Genomic DNA, 21283 nt, shown 5'->3' on the forward strand with positions numbered 1-21283 from the left:
TGGTAGGTAATGTGGAGTCATCGAAGGTTTCTGAGCAGGGGAGTGATATAATGTAGCAGGTCTAAGGATGATGATTCTGGGAGCAGGGTGCAGGAATGGATTGGAGGGGGAGATGTAGGAGAATGGGAGCCCAGTTAGAGTCTACTGCAGTGGGCCAAGGGACAAGACTAAAGGTCTGACCTCAAGGGGTAATGAGGAATAGGAGACCTATGCAAGAGACGTAAAAAGGAAGGCCTCAGAGCCTGGCTAGGTGTGGGGAATGATATGCGGAAGAGTCAAATATGAGCCCAAGGGTTTGAGCCTAGGTAGCAGGAAGAATAATGAAACTACAAATGGAAATAGAAAATGGGTGCATGGACTCACAGCCACAGCCACAAATGATGCCTACATGTGATGCACAAGGGGACACACACAGATGGCCAGTGCAGCCTGAGGGAGAGGTGGCCCAATGCCTAAAGTCACACCTATGCAAACACCAACCTGAAGACTGGCAGCATTGTTTACACTTCCAAAAAACAATCATTAAGAAGGAGGAAGCAGTGATGACAGTTTCAGTTTGAAAAAGTCTTTAGGAGTTTTCTTGTCCATCTGCTTGTCTCAAGACCAAACCTACTAAAGCTGTCCCTGTTCCCAAAGTTGTCCCCCGAAAACAGGATTTTGCAATCACTGCGCTTCCTAGGATCCAACCAAAACCTTTTCTGTTGCTTTTAAAGGTCACCGCAGCTCGCCAGCAAATTTTACCCATCCCTCCAGCCCACCCTCCTGCCTCCACCTGTCAGCTCTCAGTGATAACCAGCCAATACTTCCTGCCTGAACCAAACACTTAGTCTGGGACAAAATTCACCCAGATTTTCCAGATACGCATCTTCTGTTACTTTCTAATAGCTTTGAGTCTCTTAATGTCAAAAGTGTGGGGCTTGCCTACTGGAAGCCTCCTGAAGTAGGAGGAAGTTACAGAGAATGCTGGTTCTGGATTTGAATTCTGCTCCCACCCTCACAAAAGCTGGGGACCTTGGGAGTTTACCCAACCTCTCTGAACCTCGATTTCCTCAGCTTAAAATGGAGGCCCTGATGCCTTCCTCACAGCACGGTTGTGAGGCTCCAAAGAGAAAACGCTGGAGAAAGTAACGAGCATAGTGCTTGGCGCGTGGTCTGCCTTCAAACAGTGGTTGAAGGTATATATCTGATAGAGCGTCTGCTCAACAGATACAGGGATTGGAGTGGAACTGAACAACTGACATTCAGTTTTTGCCCTCAGTCATCAATATTTCCAGGTGAGTAAGCCCACAGCCTCTAGCCCTTCCCCACAGGGTTTATTTTCCAGCTATTTCCCCAGCCCCAGGCTCCTGTCTTCTGCTGACTTGCTGCTGTCTGTCTCTAGTCACAGCTCCCACTGCCTCTTCTGATCCCAGAGCGGGGTGGGTCAGGAGGGGCCTGCTCAAGCCAGGCCAGGGGCTTACCTGGGGCCGAGGGTGCCCGGTGACAAGGCACTGCAGCACCAAGGTGTCCCCCTCCCGGATGGTGTAGACGCGCTCACTGATGTTGTCCTCTTTCACCACACACGCCTGGCCCGCGTGCACGATCTGAGCCTGGGCTGGAGCTGGCGGGAGATGGGGAGGTTTAGACAGGAGGCACCAAGGCCAGAGGGGGTCTAAGGCTCCCTCCTGAGTGCGTCAGGGGGAGGGGTCAGCCCAGACTTCTCCATGACATCCCTCAGAGGCCTGCTCCTAGGACCCCGGGCCAGACCAGAAGGGCCAGGGACTCAGGACAGGGGCAATTCCTCCCCATCCCACGGCCCTTGCAAGAGATCTGTGCTCTTCAACGAGCTGAGGACTGTGAGGGGGCTTTGTAATCTGTACAGAGTGGTTATCACCCAGTGAGCATCACGTCTTAGCAGCCCCCGGTCGTGCAGGCTGCTGCTGCTCTGCCCAGCTCCCTGTATCTGGCAGGTGCCTCCATTCCCAGCTGCTGTGTTAGCTGCTAGGCACGCAGAGCTCACCTGCCCCAGGGAATTGCCCTCAACCAGTGGGAGCTGCCTGGACCAGACATGCCTATAGGAGGTCATCCCTTCCCCAGTACATACACACCCCAATGACTGGCGGACATGATGCAAAAGCCCAGCCACCTTGCCTCAAGCTGGGGTGACCGCGGTTCTGTTCATGTTCCAGAGGCCCACTACCCCCACCCCAGGGAACAGGCTGAGACTAAGTCAACTAAACCACATTTTCACCTGGCTGTTTCCCTTGTCCCCTTTCAGTTGGTCCTTAGAGCACTTTCTCAGCAAATCACTTGCCTGAACTCACTGCCACCAACCATCCAAGGCTCAACCTTCAGCGAACCTAACTAAGATAGCCCCCAGCCCCGGGGACTGCACGTTCCCCTCACCCAAATGCCTGTTACTTTTCCCTCATTGCTCTCTGAACCTATGCCAGCCTCCTCTCCAAGTGAGAGAAGTTCTCACCGGGGGCCTGGAAGCTCTCACAAGACTTTGGATCCTCCCTAACCTCTCTCACAGTGGCCAGGGCTGGGATCTGACCAGGGCTGGGGGACCAGAGCTGCGATATGGCTGGGGCACCCAAAGGGAAAATGATTGAACCAGAAAAGTTCATGGCCCTCCTTCAGTGTCTTAGCCCCACTGTCCTGAAGGCAAACCAGCCCCCAGCCCACCAGTACTTGGGCTCTGGGAAGGAGGGCAAGGCCCCCAATTTCAAACCTGTCTGCTCACATATGAGGGTGGAGGGAGTGGAGGCAGGAGAGCTAATCCAGGGCACGAGGGACACAAGGGGGTGAAAACTCAGTCCTTGCCCTAAAGAGGTGCAGGGGGGTGAGATAAAACCTGTTCATAAAATGTGTAATTTCCTCCGGGAAGCATTCCATGATTGACCTACATCCTCCCTCCTTCTGTATCCATCACTTTTCCAGTGCAACAGCAAAGCATCAATCTGCGTGTCTACCAAATTCAGCATTCTTATCTTTCTGCCTACCAGACCATGAGCTTCACACCTTGGTATCCCCAGCGCAAAGCCTTGAATATAGCAGGTACTCAGTGAACACTGAATGAATGAATTTATAGGAATATGCCATGGTGAAGTTGCTAAGCATTGTTAAGAAAGGTAAAGAGGAGGTGAGAGGAGAGAGACGTCACTGTCTGCTGGAGAAAGAATCACAGAAGGCTCTGTGGAAGAGGCAGCTTTTGAACCAGCCCTCAGAAAACAGGGGGGATTCCTGCAGGTTGACAGGGCAGTCTTATATTCCATATTACCTGGGGTAAAACATTAGTGATTTTTAGACCTTCATTTTCTCATCTCTAAGATGGAGAGAATGCTACCAACCCTGAGAACTCAACAAGGGTGGATGTGATCATCACACAGGATAAATGAGAAGTGCTTAGTAGAACTCTGATGTGTTCTACTGTTGCCACAAATAGCACCTTAACAGAGTCTTTCCAACCAACACTGATGGGACAGTCATGAGCTCATTACAGAGGTGGGTCCACAGAGGCAGCCCGGCCACACATCAAGAAGTTTGTGGGGCAGCCATCTGGGGGTGATGTAGGCTGTGTTTAACCATGAGAGTCTCTGCAAACAGCAGCAAGTTCTGCAAACAGTGGCAGCTGCTACCAACCCAGAGTCTGAGTGTCCAGTCTGGCTGCCATGGAGGAATGAACCTAGGCTAGTTGTCAGGAGACAAGCTGTGTGACCATGGGCAAGTCAAACCTCATGGGCCTCAGTTTCCCCACCTATAGGAGGGGAGTGTATTAGATGACTTCTGAGGTCTTTTTTCAACTCCTACTTTCTATGAATTTTATAAACAGCACGTGGGCCCTGTATAAGATGAACCCTGGAATCTAGGGAATGGGTCTGAACTATCACCCCCTGCAATGAAAATGCTTTGGAAAAGGTAGCCATCTGTGGCCAAGGTCCTCAGGAAACAACCCACCAATGTGTGATGTGTGTGCCAGTTGTTGATAAGCCCAGAAGGCTGCATGGATGTCTGCAAGAGGCCTGGGGTGCCTCTCAACAAGGAAGACATTGATTTAACAGGCTCCAATGGAAGATAAGCTGTAATCTTGGACACTGTGGCTTGCCTGTAGCCAGGCAGTGTTGTAATGATAGACACTTTGGTGACTGATAAGGAATACTGAAAAAGAGCTGGAGAGCTGGACTTTCTCAGGGCCTGGCCAGCCCAAGCCAGAAAAGATGGGGCCTGGCCAGCAGACACCAGGCCTCTGGCCCCCTGACAGGTACTCTTCCTCACTGGACATTGGGCTATGAGCTGGCATCATGGGTGATGACATCATTCAGGTTATCTAACGCCCTTTAATGACATTAACTCCTAAGACTATCCAACTCTAAAATAGTAGAACCACCTTGGAAGAGATTTTTTCAGCACCTACTCAGGCTAAACAAGTGTACACCCCATGATGCAGGGATTCCACTCCTGGGTATGTACCCAATAGAAATTAGTGCTATGACAACCAAACAATAGGTCCGAGGATATTCATAGCAGCTTTATTCATTATAGCTAAAAACAAGAGAGAACCCTCATGTCCATCAAGAGCAGCAAGGATGAATAAATTCTGGCATATTCATACAATGGAATATTACACAGAAGTGAAAAAAGAGCTACAGATAGACACAACAACCCTGCTGAATCTCACAGCACAATTTGAGGGAAAGAGCTCAGACATAAAAGAGGAAATAGTGTATAATTTCATACATTTGAAATTCGAGACTGGAAAAACCAACCTTATAGTAACAGAGATCTAAACAGTGGTTGACCTTGGGTGGAGGTGGGCGATTATTTACTGGGAAGGGCACAAGAGAAGTTTCTGGGGAGGAGGTGGGATCCCATCTAGTGAGATGGGAATGTTCATAGTCTTAATCTGAGTGGCTGTTACACGGGTGGATGTACATGTAAAAATGCATCAAGGTATTTGCTTAAGATTTTACTATATCACTTTACACTTCAATTAGATAAAAAAAAAAAAGAGCATCCACCCCCCCTTGGATGACACTGTCTGTTGATGTCATCCAGCTTCCTCAGTTGACACTAACCGTTACAATTACCCACTCCCTTTACTCTGAGTCCTACTTGACGAGCCACTTCCCATGGCTGACTTCTTCCCGGTTCAGATTTGCCTTCTGGTGCAAGTGCTGCCTAATTGCGAAGTACTCAGACCCCCTTGGCATAGACATTCCAATTTGCCCATCACCCCCACTGAGTTTCGTTAACATGAGTCAGCCTCCCCCACTCTGCTCACCCCTGGAATGGCTGGAACTGCTCTCTGACCCTAAACCAACGGAGATCCCACCAAGCTACAGACCCCCAAAGGGGTTCTGTCCCACTGAGCCTCAGCCTCTCACTCTACACACCCCAGGAAGTCACTACCGGTGGCAACATTTTCTGATTCTAAAGGCAACCGGGCCAGGGCCTGAGTCAAGAGGCACCATGACATAATCCCTTCATTCAGTCTATCAAACAACAAAAGCAGGCCGCTGCTCTGGATGCTAGAGAGACTGTCATGAAAAGCAAACAAAGACCAGCTCTGAAACAGCATTGTTGGGGAGATGGATGGCAAACAAGGAAACAGAAATGAACGGATGGTTTCAGAGTGTGTTAAGTGCTAAGATGACCCTAAAGCAGGGCGTCGTGAAAAAAGGAACAGTGGGCGGAGAAGGGATCTGCTGGAGAGAGGTGGAAAGAGCAGACAATCTGGGACTAATTTCTGGCTCTGCTACCCACTAGCTGGGTGACATTGGGCAAGTTACTTAACCTCTCTGAGCCTCAGCCTCTTTATTTGTAAAATGGGAACAATAATGCCTTCTCCCAGGGCTAGTGTGAGGGTTGAATACAATATATGTAAAACATCTGGCCAAACAGTATGTGTTCTGTCAATAAATGACAGCTCCTGAGATGATTAAATAGGAGCAAGAGGTGGGGACAGATGACCACCCTCTGTGGCCCCCTCTATATCTCAGGGGTGGAGCTGCTCAAAGCAGACACTAAACCATTAGGGGTGTTTCATGAACATGTTCAGAGTTCATGTTGAGGACTGTGCAGGGAGTCGGAAAACCAGAGGGGAGGGATGGAATGGAGCCCTTTCTGAGCATCCCTCTTACACACTTAACTTTCAGCAAGTTACCTTGTGACTTTTAGCAAGTTATTTAAGCCGTAGTTTTCTCATTTGTAAAATGGGGTTATGGAGAAGAATAAATAAGTAAACTCAGGTAAAGTGTTTAAAACTGTCTGGTACACAGTAAGCCATCAAGCATGTCAGCCAGCATTATTATTCCGTAAGTGATCCTGCACTCCTCTTAAAACCCCACCTCCCCAGGGGACTACAAGGCCTTCGCATGAAAGGACGATGTCTTATCTGCCACAGGTGATGAGGCCTGATACATTCCTGGGGTCCACTGTATATTTGCAAGCTCCTTGCCTCAGTTCTGAGCCAGAAAGGGCACGTCCTATTTAGCCTCCTTTGGCAGAGAAGGAGACTGAAGCCTGGAGAAGGGAAAACCCTATCCACTCACAGACACAGGACAGTAGCAGAGCTGGGGCTCGAACCCAGGCCTTCTTCCCACTAGCTTGGAACTCAGTTCACTGCCCTCCACAGACTCCTCTACCCCCGCCTTGTGTCACTAGGGGAGCCCTTTGCAATGTTTGCAATGCATATTCCCAGGCCCATGCAGCACCACTAGCCCTGACTCTTCAGGGGCGGGCCTCAGAGGTTGTATTTGTAACACGCTCCCTTTGAATTTCAGAGGCACTGCTGGATCTGTTTATCTCTGCTTGACGCCATGTTGGTGGATAGAAAATAGGAAGGATTGTGGAACAATTTCCCTGCTTCTGGCCTATGAGACTTCTGCTATTTCACTCTCCCAATATTTAGCAACAAACCCCATGGAAAAGGAAAACACTGTCTGCCAAACCTGTGCGCCATAAAATGCTCACAGATAGCCCATCGCCAAATAAGGATGCTGCATCTTCTCCCTCTCAGAGTCTCAGCACACAAGAGTATACTATTAAAGGCCCTGAAAAGTCCTGCAGTAAACACATCCATGTAACTTGGTTTAATCCAGTGCTTTCCACTTGACCATAAAGCTCTTTCCTAACACAGTATAATGGCTGTGGAGCCAAGTAACATTCCCCTCCCCAGCCCCTTGGTTGAGAGTAACCAAGCGGCATGAGACATGTCACCAATGAGGCAGCATCCTAAAGAGGGCAACTGAGCAGAAATGGCAAGTCCCTGGCACATGCTTCTGGTCTGTCAGCTCACTCCTTTCTACCTCCAAAAGTGTACACCCCAAACCGTAGGTAGGGGTGGGGACTGCCAGCACCCAGGAGGCCCAGTGAGGAAGCCACAAACTCTCAAGGACGCATGTTAAGGCAAATTCCAGCTTGCTCCGTGGCCTTCTGAAGAGAATTCTCACTGGAACCTAGAAGGGGAATTTCATCAAGGATCCCCATCCCCCATCAGAGAATTTTCTCCCCAGCTGCGAGCCAAGGGGGTGGGGGACACTGGCAAAGTACACGAGGATGCAACAGTAGGATGTAGAGCCAAACAAGGCTGACAGACAGCAAAGGGAATGAAAACCCTTGATTAAAAGCCCCATCACATCAGCTTTCCTGCAGCTTTCTTCCCCACCCTAAATTTTAAAAGGTTAATCATGACCAAGTGGGATCTGGTGTTCTGCTTCCCCCTCCTGACTCTTTCAGGGGAAGTGTGTCTGCAGGCTGCGGAAACTTCCAAACAGAGCAGAGTGGTGGGAAGGCAAGGAGAGAAAAGAAGAAGGGGGTGCTGCCGACTCCCCCACCTGAAGTTGGTTCTATCTCCCAGTTACTGGATGGCAGGGCAAGTACCATCACCCTAACCACCTCCTGGAAGCATCACTGAGTGTTCCGGGCCAGGCGATATGGAAACAGAATCTGTGGTCTGGTCCTAGCTTCTATCAGATAGTCATTCAACAAATCCTTATAAGTGTGACGTGCTGAGCTTGGTGCTGGGGGTACAGAGAGCTATGGCACTCAGGCCCTGCACTAGGGAAGTGCGTAGTCTAGAAGAGGTGGGATAAGAATGATGCCTATAAAGGCCTGCTGAGAGGCAGAAAGGAAACAAGGAGGGATTACTGTGAGCTGGAGTTATGTCTCAGGTCTCCCTCCCATCACCATGATATAACGATCACATAATAATATATACATAATAATAATATTACTCTGCGCAGGCGTTTTATTGAGTGTTTTATATCTATTATCTTATTTATTGCCCACAACAAGCCTATTATTGTTCCCACTAGTCAGATAAGGAAGCTGAGGCTCAGCAAGTTTAAGTAACTTGCCCAAGGACACCCTGCTGATTTGGAGTCCATCTGACTCTCTGACTTTTGTGCTAAGCCCCATGCATTTCCAGTTTGCAAGTGCCGGGCACAGTGCTGAGGACACAGGGCTCCAGGTGCAGGACATAGTCTCTGAGTCACTGGTTGGGCCTGTCCCACGTGGCATCCTTAGAAACTACTCCTCCCTTATTCTCCCAGCTCCTGGTACACACATGTTTATCGATCCTTTTGTGTATGTAATGCAAATGGACACTTAATAATTTAGCAGAGTTAACAGTGCTGAAATATTAACAGGCTTTTCTCTTTTAATTAGCTGCTCAGAGAATGGCGGCCGGGGCCTGAAAGGAGGCTCTCAGGGCAGGCGCTCGGCTGGCTCCTCCTGGGCCTCCTTCTGCCAGAGATGATGCTACACACCTCTCCTGCGGACCACAGGCCATCAAATGTGTACCTCTCGGGAAAATTAACCCTGCTCTCTGTGCTCTCCACAGTGGGGCTTCGCCCTGCCCTCCCCACAGCCCTGTCTGCAGAGCTGGCTGAAGTCTGCCCTCTATTTGGGCCACTGGCCAGGGGGCAGGCCAGGTGGCTTCTCAGGAGTTCTGGAGTCTAGGGGAGGTGCCAATTCCATGCTGGGAAAACAAGTTTGAACCAGTCCCCCCACCAGTACCACCTCCCCTGGCCTCTCCTTAGTGTCAGTCATCTTGAGGGGAAGCATCAGCACACCCTGCCCCGTCCACCTCTGGTCACTGTCTCAGGGCATTAGACCTTGGTCCAGGATGATTCTCTCTCCATCTTCCCTCTTGCTCCCTGGCCTCCCAGCCCTTCAAAGGCACATACGATCACCTGTTAACTTACCATTGATTCATGGATCCCTTCTGTAACATTTCCTGAGCACCTGTTGTCCTGCCCTCGGCTCTAGAATGCAGAGGCAGTCAGGCACATCCCCCTCCCTGAAGCACCTCTGCCCTCCCCTTGCTGCCGACTCTATTAAAGTCTGCTCTCAGCAATACGTCTTTTTTGCTTACCAAAACCAGATCCACATTCAGCCGACCTCCCCTTTGGCTTCAAAAATCTCTCCCCAACCTGAGTATGTATGTATCTATCTCTGACCTCCGGGTCCAAGAGCACTGTTACTGAGTGTGGAAAGCAGCCACAGCTGAAAGATCAGGGCACAGGCTGCCAGCCTGTCACCATGATTGAGCATGAAAATAAGCTCTGCTCTCATAGTCAGAGGCAGGGCCTGGTAGGGCTCGCAGGGTCTGCCGCTGTGTGTAACGCCTGGTTCCATTTTCAGGAGCTGATACTGTTTGCAGAGCCTGATGCTTCCGGCAGAGCCTGGCACCGCTGAAAGTGGTGGCCAGTCCATCTGGGCCCCCGTCCCTGGGAAGGTTTGGCACCACTGCACCTACATCCTGGCCCCATCAGAAGGCACACAGGTTTTGAGAGGGCCAGGTTCTACTCCTAGAATCTTCACTGTCTGCATACCAGTGGAAGTCTAACCTGCACACAACTAATGAACTCAGGGATGTTAGGACAGGCCACCAGAAAGCCCTCTAAAGTGGGGGCTCTGAGGTCCCCTGGGGGAAACTATAAAGGGACTTTCTCCCTGGTGGGCAGGGAGATCAAAACTGTCAACAAATGAGGTGCCCTAGGACAGTGCTAACATTATAGGCAGGACCCTCGGGGAAGAGAGATCAGAAAGGCACATGCCTCAAGTTGGGCACTGCTTGAGCCGAAGCTGTAAATGCAAGTCTGAGGGGCTGCCCAGATGGTGTAGTATGAGGGGCAGGAGGTAGGGCTCTATCTCTCCTCTAATAACTATGTGACCTTGGGCAAGTTATTTAACTCCTCGAAGCCTCAGTCTCTTCATCTGTAAAATGGGGATAATACTACATCTCAGCTCTAGTGAAAATAACTTCTGGGTTGTGAGGATGAAACGAGATAATGCACATTTGGTACAGAGCATAATCACTAGTATCTAGTAAGTGCTCAATAAATTTCAGTTCCCTTTCCATTTGATCATATAGCCTGGGACCCTTTGGGAGCCTGTTCCAAGGGCCTATAAGAGGAAAATGTAAAATTGAATGAAGAGGTCTACTTTGGGGGGATGCCAAGAGCCATAATCCCGAGAGACCAGAACATCAATATGGACAGAAAGCGGTAATCACTGGAAGGAAAGCTCTCCCCAGAAGAACATCCAGGATGATGGAGAGAGAGAGGGGCTACCACCTATCAGAGCAGAGAATGGTTTCTGGAACCCAGGACCTGAGCCTGCCTGGCCCAGGGCTGTGGGGCCCATGGACATAGGGTTTCTCGTGTAAAAATTTTCTGCTGGGGTCCCGCTACGCAGCCCCACCAAGATCTGCAGTCCTGGAGACCCCACCACTGCAGTTCACTTGGCCCTGGACCCTGGCAGTGGGCCAAATTCTGGAGGTGACCAAGCTTCCAACTGACAAAGCATACCTATTGAACCTAGCCCATGGGAGGGGCAGGGCTGGAGTAGACACAGCGTTCTCATTCAGATTGTTTGCAATAATTGCTGTGTGACCTGGGGCAAATCATTTAACTCTCTAGTCTACAACCTCAGTTTCCTGCCTATAAAATGGGCATAAGAATGCTCCCTATTGAGAGTGTTAAATACAATAAGAATGGAAGCCACCAATCACAGCACATGCTGCCTAGTAGATGCTCTAGAAGTAGAGTTAGAAGCGAGCAGAATAAAACCAAACTCATGGGCTTCCCTGGTGGCGCAGCGGTTGAGAGTCCGCCTGCCGATGCAGGGGACACGGGTTCGTGCCCCGGTCCGGGAAGATCCCACATGCCGCGGCACAGCTGGGCCCGTGAGCCATGGCCGCTGAGCCTGCGCGTCCGGAGCCTGTGCTCCGCAACGGGAGAGGCCACAACAGTGAGAGGCTCTCGTACCGCAAAAACAAACAAACAAACTCATACCTAAGGGTGTGTCCACCCTGAGAAGGTCCCCCTAGTCTGAGAGTTGAAGCCTCCAGTGTTGAGCCTGACAGGCCCCTGAGTAACCCTGTTTATTGGAGCCTGAGGCTCAGTCACCTGGGCACCAGTGTACCTGTGACCAACACTACGGATGGGGCACATCCTGGGTGGGACCAGAGACACACTGCCAGGTCCAGGCCCCCAACCCAGAATGCAGAGCCTTGGCCAACCCTGGGCCAGGGAATGGAGGGAGCAGTGGCCTCGCTAAAGCAAAGAACCCTCAAAGGCCCCTATGACCCAAAAGCCCAGTGTTTTGAGACCCAAGCCTGAAGCACAGGGCACAGCTTGCAGCATGACACAGGCCTGGCTGTGGGAACCGAGGGAGACAGGGGGCTGAGGCACTGGACTGGGGCTGAAATGAGCATCTGGGGACCTGGGTCCTCAGAAAGAACAGGATGGTGGGGGGGCGGGGCTTGGGCCCCCTGAAAGAATGGGATGGTGGCAAGTGGGTGGGAGTTCTTTCCAACCAAACCTGCAAGAACTGGCTGGAAGTTCCACTCCAGCGCTTAACTTGACTAAACCCCCATCTCACCATACAAAACAGAGGCCAATAATATTAGGCTCATCGTGTCTCACTTGATATGTCATCTCAAGTGAGATGACATATCAGAAAGTGCCATGTAAACTGTAAAGTTCTGCACAGATCAGGTCTTATTATTATTAGGTGTTCAAAAGATCCAAATATAGCTTCTGGAAGTTAAGAAGCAGGCCATAATGCACCTATTAAACCAGTGAAAATAAATTAAAATGATAAAAATCCATTGTGGCTGGGCTGCGCACAAGCCCGGCTCAAACTTTTTGTAGCACGGGCCGGCAGTGCGAAATGAGAACCATAAAACTGTTCCTATCCTATGACCTATTAGGCAATCTCACTTTGGGGAATAGGCCCCAAGGAAATAATTTAAAAGGAAAAAGTAATTCACATGAGGATATTCATGGCAGAGCTATTTAGAAGAAGAAATTGGCATCTGCCCAAATGCCCAGCACTGGAGAAATGGTGACCAAACTCCAGCGCATCAATGCAGGGGGTGCCCTGCGGCCATTAAGCTGACAGGTCTGAGGGCTCAGTCAATACCAGGAGATGTGTGTAGGAGATAAAGTCAGCCAAGAGAGCCGAATGGACCACTGTTTACTGCTATGTAAAAATGTATTGACAGGTATGGGCAGGGAAGTTAGAATGAATGGTTAATGTTTGATGGTCACTAGGTTCCGTTTTTTTCCTATGAAGTTGTTTAAGTGGATAATAACAACCCTGAAAGCAAAATCAATCTTGAAGCTTAACAGCAGGTGGGGCCTTAGACACCAGGACAGAAGGACAGGGGACAGAAGGACAGTGTTTCTGCAGAGCTTACCACCGCCACTCTGGCTGGGCAGCACTCTGCCCCCCCCCACCCCCACCCCAGGCTACTGTGGGTTCCTGAGCATCATCCCACCCACCTGGGGGTAGAATTATGGGTGTCACAACCTGACGGCTTGAAACCTCTTAAAGCAGCCCCTGTGTAGTTCCTCCAGGCTGGACCTTCACCCCAGCTCAGGAGGCAGGAGGAGGATTGCCTCTGAAGGTTTAAAAACCAGGGATCAGAGATGCAAGGGCCTGATTAACTTTATGCCTCTGTCCACATCCACTGACCTCAGGAGGACAGCACTTAGTGACCCCGCCACACCCCCAAGGCCTGAGAGCCATTCCTCACCCTCCGTCACTGAAAACACACTGGCAGCCAGAAACCTGAGAGTCATCCCTGCCTTCTCTCTGTCCACATCCCATGCCCAATCCACCAGCTCAACCTTCGGAACTGATCGTGCATCTGACCCCTGAAACACCAACCTGGTCTTAGAAACCACTACCACGATGCCCTGCCTGGATTTTTACAGCAGCCTCCAGAGACCTCTACCCTGCTTCCTCCCTTGCCTGGCACAGTCTGTTCTCCACAAGCAGCCAGAGGGATCCCTTTACATTAGGTCAGATCCTGTCCCTTCTCTTCTCAAAACCCTACCGTGGGTCTCCTCTCACTTTGAGTCAAAGCCATAGCTTTTTCAATAGCCTGCCACACCCTGCATGTGCCCTCCTCCCAGCTGTGGCCACACTGCTGTCTTTGCTCTTCTTCAAGCAGACGAAGCCCACTTCCACCTCAGGGCCTTTGCACTTGCAGCTCCCCCTGCTGGATGGCTCTTCCCTGGATTTCCAGAGCTCACCCCATTGCTTCCTTCAGCTCTCTTCTGAGACAGGCCTTCCCTGACCACCCTTTTTAAGACAGCATTCCTGCCCCCACCGCCATCAATCTCAATCCCCTTACCTGCTTTGTGTGTTCTTCATACCACTCATCAACACCAGCATGTTAAATAGTCACTTGCGGGTTTCCCTGGTGGTGCAGTGGTTAAGAATCAGCCTGCCATTGCCGGGGACACGGGCTTGTGGCCCTGGCCCAGGAAGATGCCACATGCTGCGGAGCAACTAAGCCTGCGCACCACAACTACTGAGCCTGTGTGCCACAACTAGAGAAAGCCCGCGTGCAGCAACAAAGACCCAACGCTGCCAAAAAATAAATAAATAAAATTTTTAAATAAATAAATAAATAAATAGTCACTTGTGCATTCTCTTTCTGTGTCCCTTTCAAAAGGAGAACACCTCTGGGAGGGAAAGCACGTTAAATTTCTGAAAGGGATGACCAGATGACCAATCTTTTTTTTCTTTTTTTTTTCAAGAGTCAATTCCAGAAGCATAAAGTTTGGGAACATATTTTCTTTTAGCATCAGGTATATTTATAAATTGGGAAATGTAATACTTGCCCCTCTGCTAAGTATTCTCATTATTTTTTTCTTCCATCACTGAAGCGTTTCGCTCCTTTTTGGCTGAAATTTAAGAATCCACATAAGTGGCATGCACTGTAGGATCTCAGCATGCCAAGTCTCTGAACAACTTGTAAATGACTTGAAACCCAGTCGGCTGGGGGAGAAAAGTGAAGGATCTGTGGATGGGGGAGGCCAATTGGACCTAAGTTCAATCACAACCAGGGACAGAAAAGTCACTGCCATTAGGAGGCTCCTGGGGGCTAAGGACAGGAGGTGGGGGGCACTGCCTCTTAGGAGGAAAGTGAGGTCTGGAATGGGCAGCCATGTGGGTAGCAGTAAAGGGCTGGGTGCAAAACACACCTGTCTCCCAACTCATAAAGTAGCTCATAGGGAATATTCTTACTATAAATTTCCCCAAGAGGAAGATGGGAGGAGGGGTGGAATTCTGCCACACTTTCTCCAGCACCAGGGTCTCGGCCTTTCCTCCAATATTGTGTCACATGCCTGTACATAGAGCCTCACATGCCACTTCCCTGGTGGCAGCCTCTGTGATTCATCAGAGCAGGCCTGAGCAGGCCTGGGCGCTGGAATCACTCACTTAGCAGTGCCTCCTCTGAAAAGCCCCAGGCACTGGGCCCAGAATGGTTTTCCACAAGTTCCCATTTCCTCTTCACCACAGCCCCCTGAAGGGAGCGCTATTATTATCATTTGCTTGTGCACAGGGAAACTGAGACACAGAGTATACCCTGCCCAAGATCACACAGCCAGTGAGTGACTGGGGCAGGACTTGAACCCAGACCTGTTGCAGAAGCCTCTGCTACGAGCCTGCAGGCCACACGGCTTCCCACACTCCCACCTGAGCGAGAGAGATGACTTTGATATATTTAGTTACTTGCTTCTGAAATTAGACCTCGGTGGGGTCATGGAGCCTGGCAAGTCATGTGCGACAGCTGACCTGAGAGCTGCTAGTCACTGACACCTTGGTGTGAAGAACTTCTCTGGTTACTCTCCTCCCTGGGGCACTGAGGCATGAGGGAAGGAAACAGTGGAGAGCAGGGGTTGGGGGCAAAGCTGCAGGACCACTTGGCTGACCCTTCCCAGAATCCTCCTCTCTGGTTGCCATGGAGCCACCTCTGCAGAGGCTTGAGCCCTGGCGGGGAGCGGAAGACCAGGTGGCACCAAAGAAAGTGATCCAGAAGAAAGGAAGCTGGCCTGTCTGTGGAGGCCCTTGGAAAAGGGGGGCTGCAGAGGCATAAGTCCTGAGACCCTGGGTCACTAGGGCCAGCCGCAGGTGGAAGGGAGAAGTGATTCCCAGGAGAAACTGAAAACACTGAGCAGAGACGGCTGAGGGAGGTGACAGAAGTATGCAGAAGGTTGAGGAAAGTGAGGTGCAGGAGGACGCCTGGACCCTGCCAAAACTGGGTGCTTGGCAGCACTAGCCCAGTGCCCAGCAAGTAGCTGGTACTTAATAAATGTCAGCCAGAGCTATCGTTATCCTAGGTGCTCAAAAGAGACTCCCTGGTTAGGACACCCGTGAGCTCCAGTCTGCTCAGGCCAGGAATGAAGCGTGAGCACTGTGTCAGGCAGATGTGCTCAGGGCTCCCGCCGTGAGGGGCCCCCTGCCCTGCAAGGGGACTCTCCAAGGTGCCAGCTCCCCTCTGAGCCTGGGCAGTTCTGCTCCTGCGAGGATGGCTGGGGAGGGCTTCAGGAGAAGAAGAGGCCCCCTGCCACTCAGCCCAGCTAGGGCCACTGTGCCCATGCGTTCAGCCCAGCCCCTACCCTGGCACAGGCACAGCGGGTGAGCGCACGCCTGGCACAGGCCCCAGTGCGGGGAGAGAGGCTCCAAGCAGGCAGCTTTGTATTTTGTGAAAACCACATCCACAACTGAGCTTTCCAGCCAAGCAGGGCCTGCTGGGAAGGGTCTCTCTTCCCATCCCCCTGCTGGGGCCCACCCTCCCCTCCTCAGCCCTCACCCCCAGGAGCCATAGGGAGTACCAGCTGCCACCCTGGCTGGCATGGGGGGCTGAGGGGGATGGCCTGGGCCCAGCTCTGGCCGTGCCAGGGTTCCCCGTTCCCCCACCCTGACCCCCTTCCTGCCTGGAATAAATTGGAATACAAATCAGAGGGAAATGCTTTCCTCTGTTTGAACAAATTGCTATGGATTCCTCCCTGTCTCAGGTCAGGGCTTGAAATGGGGGATATTTTCACTCGCTGACTGCTAATAGACTCAGGAGAAGTTTCTGGATCGATGGAGGCCGGGAAAATTAGCCAGGAGCTTCAGGCCAGCCTCAGCCTGTCCCTGCCCCCCACTTCAGGTCTCCCAGAAGCAGTGGTGGGCAGTTATAACCCAGGCTGGACATAGCGCTGGGTTGACGGTCCAGAGAGCTGGATGCCCATTCCCGCCCCCTGCCTGGAGACCAAGGCAAGGATGACCAGGGGCTGCCCAGAGGAGCAGTTGGATAAAGGTGGACCCAAAGAAGCCCCCAAAGAGGTCTGTAGTCCCCCCACACATACATACATGACTCCCTGCACATAAACCCATGTTCTTGTGGGCATGATCACATATATGCATACTTTCAGCACATGCATGCCCACGTATATTTACATGTGCATGAAAAATACTGATGAAGTGTACATGCCCAGCATAGAGAGGACTTGGGGAATGTATTTCAGCTCCGGCTGAGGTACCCAGTGAGCACAGCTTATCTCCTGCCAATGGTTCTCCATACACAAACAGACAGACAGAAAGACACACACACACACACACACACTGATCTCCACCAGCAGCCAGGGCTCCCCACCAATCATTCCTTTCACCCCTCAGCCCCGCATCCCTGGCTCTATAATTCTGCAAGGGAGCCTGAAGGAGCCACTGGCTTCACTGGCCCCAGCTCCGCCAGAATGAAGGGCAGGAGACTGTGGGGAGATGCAGCCCACCCTCGCCCTGGACAGCCTCACAGCCCCTGCTCCCTCAGCTCCCGAGAAGGTGAGGGAGTGAGGCAGGCAGGGTGTCGGTGCTTCAAGCAGATTAGGGCATCCCTCAGGGCTGAGCCCTCCCAGCACCCCCGAGGTCACTGTGCCAGTGGGCAACGCCAGGGGCCATGGCTGTATGGGGAACTGGAGGAAGCCAGGAGCGGGGGCGAGAACTCACTGTAGCCTCTGAATGCCCCAGAAGGAGGTGGGTGGCTTGATCTGGAGAAAGCCTCTTACGTCTCCTGCCTGCTGCCCCTGGCACATTAAGCCACACATGCACACGCACGTGTACACACGCACACACTCCTCTCGGTATCCTAGAGCCCAGATATGACTTGGGAGATAGAAGTGGGAGAGAAGGGTGTATTCAATGGCAGGTAGAGCTTGGAGTGACCCTTCACCTCTGACCACTGGTTTCTGCCTCTAAAAACTGACCAGTTAGGGCCAGGTAACCTTTAAGCCCATTACCTGTGACCTTCCATGATTCCAAGCTGGGCTGCCTGTTTGCTCTGTGGTCTGGGGACTTCTCTTGCCCTCTCTAGGCCTCAGGTTTCTTTTCTAACACATTATTATATTTGATCTAAGTTCCCTCCTGGCTCTGACAATGCCAGTGCAGTTTTGAACTTCATGGGAGCTTATAAATGCCATGCAGATGTGCCCTTGCTTCTCCTGAGCCCACAGGATAATATAGGAGAATGAGAAAGATCCAGCTGGAAAGTCCTTTGACGTGACTTTTAACTTCAGCCTTGGCACCTAATTGCTGTGTGACCTTGACCTTACCTTCTCTGGTCTCAGTCTCTTCCTGCACAAACTCCTTGCGATTCAAGTGCCTCTGGGTCAGTTAAGACCACTGTATCACAGCTGAGCTCACTTCTTACCACACCCTCAAGCTCCAACTCCTGGCCTTCTCTGTGTCTGGAATACATGGCCTTATTCCAGAAAGGAGAGTAAAGCCAGGTCTTGTGATGGCACAGACCTTCAGCTTGCCTTGTGGGCTTACGTATTTTGCTAGAGATAAACTGACCTCCCCAGAGGCCCCCTGCATTTTACTGGAACACCAGAATCCAGCTCCCTCCCCAAGTCTACCCTCCGGATGTCCCTCTCAGTGATGGGATAAGTGCCTTCATTTAGAGTTTCACATAGGAAAAGTCTCAGGGCTAAGGAGATATTCAAGTTCAGGTCAGAGGCCTCAGCTTCTGAATCTTTCTGATAAGAGATTATGTTACAACAAGCTGAAATAAGGTTAGACAATGAGAAGAACTTCCCAACAAAGGATTAGACATTGAGCAAACAGCAGTGGGGTTGCCTGGGCTCATGCGGGTATGGGCTTGCTGAGAGGCAGAAAGATGAGGTAGATCATGGTTTCTAGCACAGTCCCTCAGTTTCTGGTTCCCGCAAACCAGGAGGGTCCACAGAGCTCTCCTGCGGCTAGGACTGAAAGGAGCCACCTGCTAGTGGAGGGAGGTACCAACCAGTGGAAACGAACAACCTCACGGAAATGTGAATGAACAGTGTGCTGGGGTGAGGGGGAGCAAACGAGCATTAGCAGATGGGAAGCTGGACCCTCACATGAACGTCTGGGTTGCCCCAAGCAAGCCTTTTCCCTGCTCTGGTTCTCTGTCTTCTCTAAGGTTCCTTCTGGCCATACTCAGAGCTGCCAGAGCACCCCACCCAACCCGAGCTAGGCTGGCAGGGTAGAGTGAGGTAGGGAGAAGAACAGCTGTTCACATCCATCAAAATCCTTTCATTTCAAGAAATGCCAACTGATCCTGAGGTGGGGATTTGTGGTAAAGACTGCTCATGACCTATCCAACTTCCATTCTCCCCTTCTATCTAAATAAACCCTGATATTCTCTTAGGTGAGAATATGTCCATCTAAAAGACTACATTTCTCAGCCTCCCTTCATCTAAGAATGGCCAGTAAGGGACTTCCCAGGTAATCCAGTGGTTGAGAATCCACCTTCCAATGCAGGGGACACAGGTTGGATCCCCGGTCAGGGAACTAAGATCCCACATTCCGCAGGGCAACTGGAGCCCGCACGTCGCAACTACAGAGCCCTCACACCACAACTAGAGAGAATCCTGCGTGCCACAACGAAAGATCCCATGTGACACAACTAAGACCCGACTAAGCCAAAAAAAAAAAAAAACAGAATGGCCAGTAAGATGTAAGCAGACATCATTGGGAGGGGGCTTTTGGAAAAGCTGACTCAACTGGTAAATGACTCAGCCTTTTAAGTGTTCCTCCCTTCTTCCTGCCTGGAATGTCTCATGATGGCTGAGCCCCAGCAGCCCCTTGGTGACATTAAGGCAAAATGCTCTAAGGCAGGGGTTCCCGAACTTTGCTGCACATCTGAATCATCTCGGGATCTTTCTTTTTAAAAAAAAAAAAAAAAAAATGCTGATCCCTGGTTCTCACTCCCAGACATTCTGACTTAGTTGATGTGAGGTATGACCGAAGCATCACAAATTTTAAACACCCCCAGGGAATTCTAATATGCAGCAAGGTTTGAGAAGCACCACTGTGAGGAGATCAGAACAGCAAGATGAAGGGAGCCTGGATCGCTAGTGACCAAGGAGCCACCAGAGCAGCCATGGATAGCCTACTTCTAGACTTAAGAAAGTCACTTTAGTTTGTTGGAGACTCTGTAGTCAGGTCTTTGGTTCTGGCAACAGAATGTGATTCCTAACTGATATAGGACTGAGGGTCCTCGTGCTGCTCCCATCAGCAACCCATTCTCCACAGCACAGTCTAGGGGAAAAAAAAAAAAATAGGTCAGATCCTGCCCTCTGGAATTTCACACTGGGGGCAGTAGGCAAGTACCAGACTTGGTATTGGGCAGGCTTGAGTTCAAATCCTGACTCCACTACCTGCTAACTTCAGGGGCTTGGGCAAGTCCCTCAAGCTGAGCCTCAGCTTCGTCATCTGGAAAATGAGGACGCTGGAAAAGGCTGCGTTCTCCCGCACCACTGCGAGCTCCTTGGGGGCAGGTATCCTTCAGCCCTCCCTGCAGTCACAGCGCCCACCTCCCTTCCAGACACTTAGCAACTGCTCATTAAACATTTGCTCAGTTTACATTTGAGTTGAATTGCTACGATGGGGCCCCGCTCTGAAATTTTCATTTTCTCTAAACCAAAAAGAGAAGAGAATAAACAAAAGGGCCACATTTCAAAAAGGTAACAGAATTTACCTATTGAAAATCAATGAAAACAACATTTCTGGAGCAGTTTCTTTCAGTCTCTTTAGGTTCAGGTCTGGAAATTCCCTGGCTAGAAGCAGAGTGAGAGAGGCTACTCTCCCAAGCTCCTGACCTTTCCAGTTAGACTACTAAACTAGAAAGTCCCCTGGCTCATAATTTAAAAAATGGTAAGTGTGTTTTTTTTAAGACCTAAGGGTCTAGATGAGCATGGCTGAAACAAAGCTTGGGCGGTGACCTGGAAAACCCAGAAATGCCCTCAGAAAGCCCAAGGGAAGAAGGCATCTGTTTGGGCCTGACTCATTCAGATGCACTGTCTACACCAGCTGTGCCTGAGAATCAACTGGAGAGCTTCTGACCACAGCTGCCTTGATGCCACCTGCAGAGTTTCTGATTCAGGAGGTCTGGGGGTGGAGTCAGGCATCTGTTCTTGAAAAAGCTCTCCAGGTGGTTCTGACATGCCCGCCGGGCTGAGAAACACTTCTCTACACAGCTCCCAACCCTCCAGATAATCAAAGTCAATCCCTGCTGAGTTTCTGGGACTGGAAAGGAACCAAGAAGAGCCTGGGGTGGAATCTCCAAAGCTGGCCAAGCAGCGGCCTCACGCCCGCCCACATCACACTCTCTCCCTCTCCCTCTCTCTCTCTCTCTCTCTCTTTCTCTCTCTCTCTCTCTCTCTCTCTCTCTCTCTCTCTCTCTCACACACACACACACACACACACACACACACTGAGGTCACCCACCCCTGCAGCCCCAGCTTCCCACAGGCAGAAGGCCCGGCCTGGGTAGGGGAACTGCGGTTCCAGCCCTCCCTGGCCTGCGACATTTCTCAAAAGAGCAGCCTGAACCTCCTGCTTCCATACACCACCCACACCCAGGGCTCCCTACCATCTGCCTGCCATCTCCTCTGCTCTCATGAAACAAAGTCCACATAGATTGCCTTAGAGTTTACGAAGTGCTATCACTCTCGGCTCCTCTGTAATC

The 21283-nt window shown here is 51.0% G+C and overlaps 1 protein-coding gene across 1 annotated transcript in view; it reads right to left on the reverse strand.

Annotated features, from left to right (window-relative positions):
- The window catches only part of MDGA1 (MAM domain containing glycosylphosphatidylinositol anchor 1), a 52711-nt gene that overhangs the window by 22748 nt on the left and 8680 nt on the right, over positions 1 to 21283 (reverse strand). Inside the window, exon 2 of the mRNA XM_024766214.1 lies at positions 1461 to 1600. Within this exon, the coding sequence (XP_024621982.1) occupies positions 1461 to 1600 (140 nt within the window). The remainder of the gene's footprint in view (positions 1 to 1460; positions 1601 to 21283) is intronic.

Source organism: Neophocaena asiaeorientalis, unplaced genomic scaffold (genome assembly GCF_003031525.2).
Source record: "Neophocaena asiaeorientalis asiaeorientalis breed wild unplaced genomic scaffold, Neophocaena_asiaeorientalis_V1.1 scaffold46, whole genome shotgun sequence".
NCBI classification, from domain to species: Eukaryota; Metazoa; Chordata; class Mammalia; order Artiodactyla; family Phocoenidae; genus Neophocaena; species Neophocaena asiaeorientalis.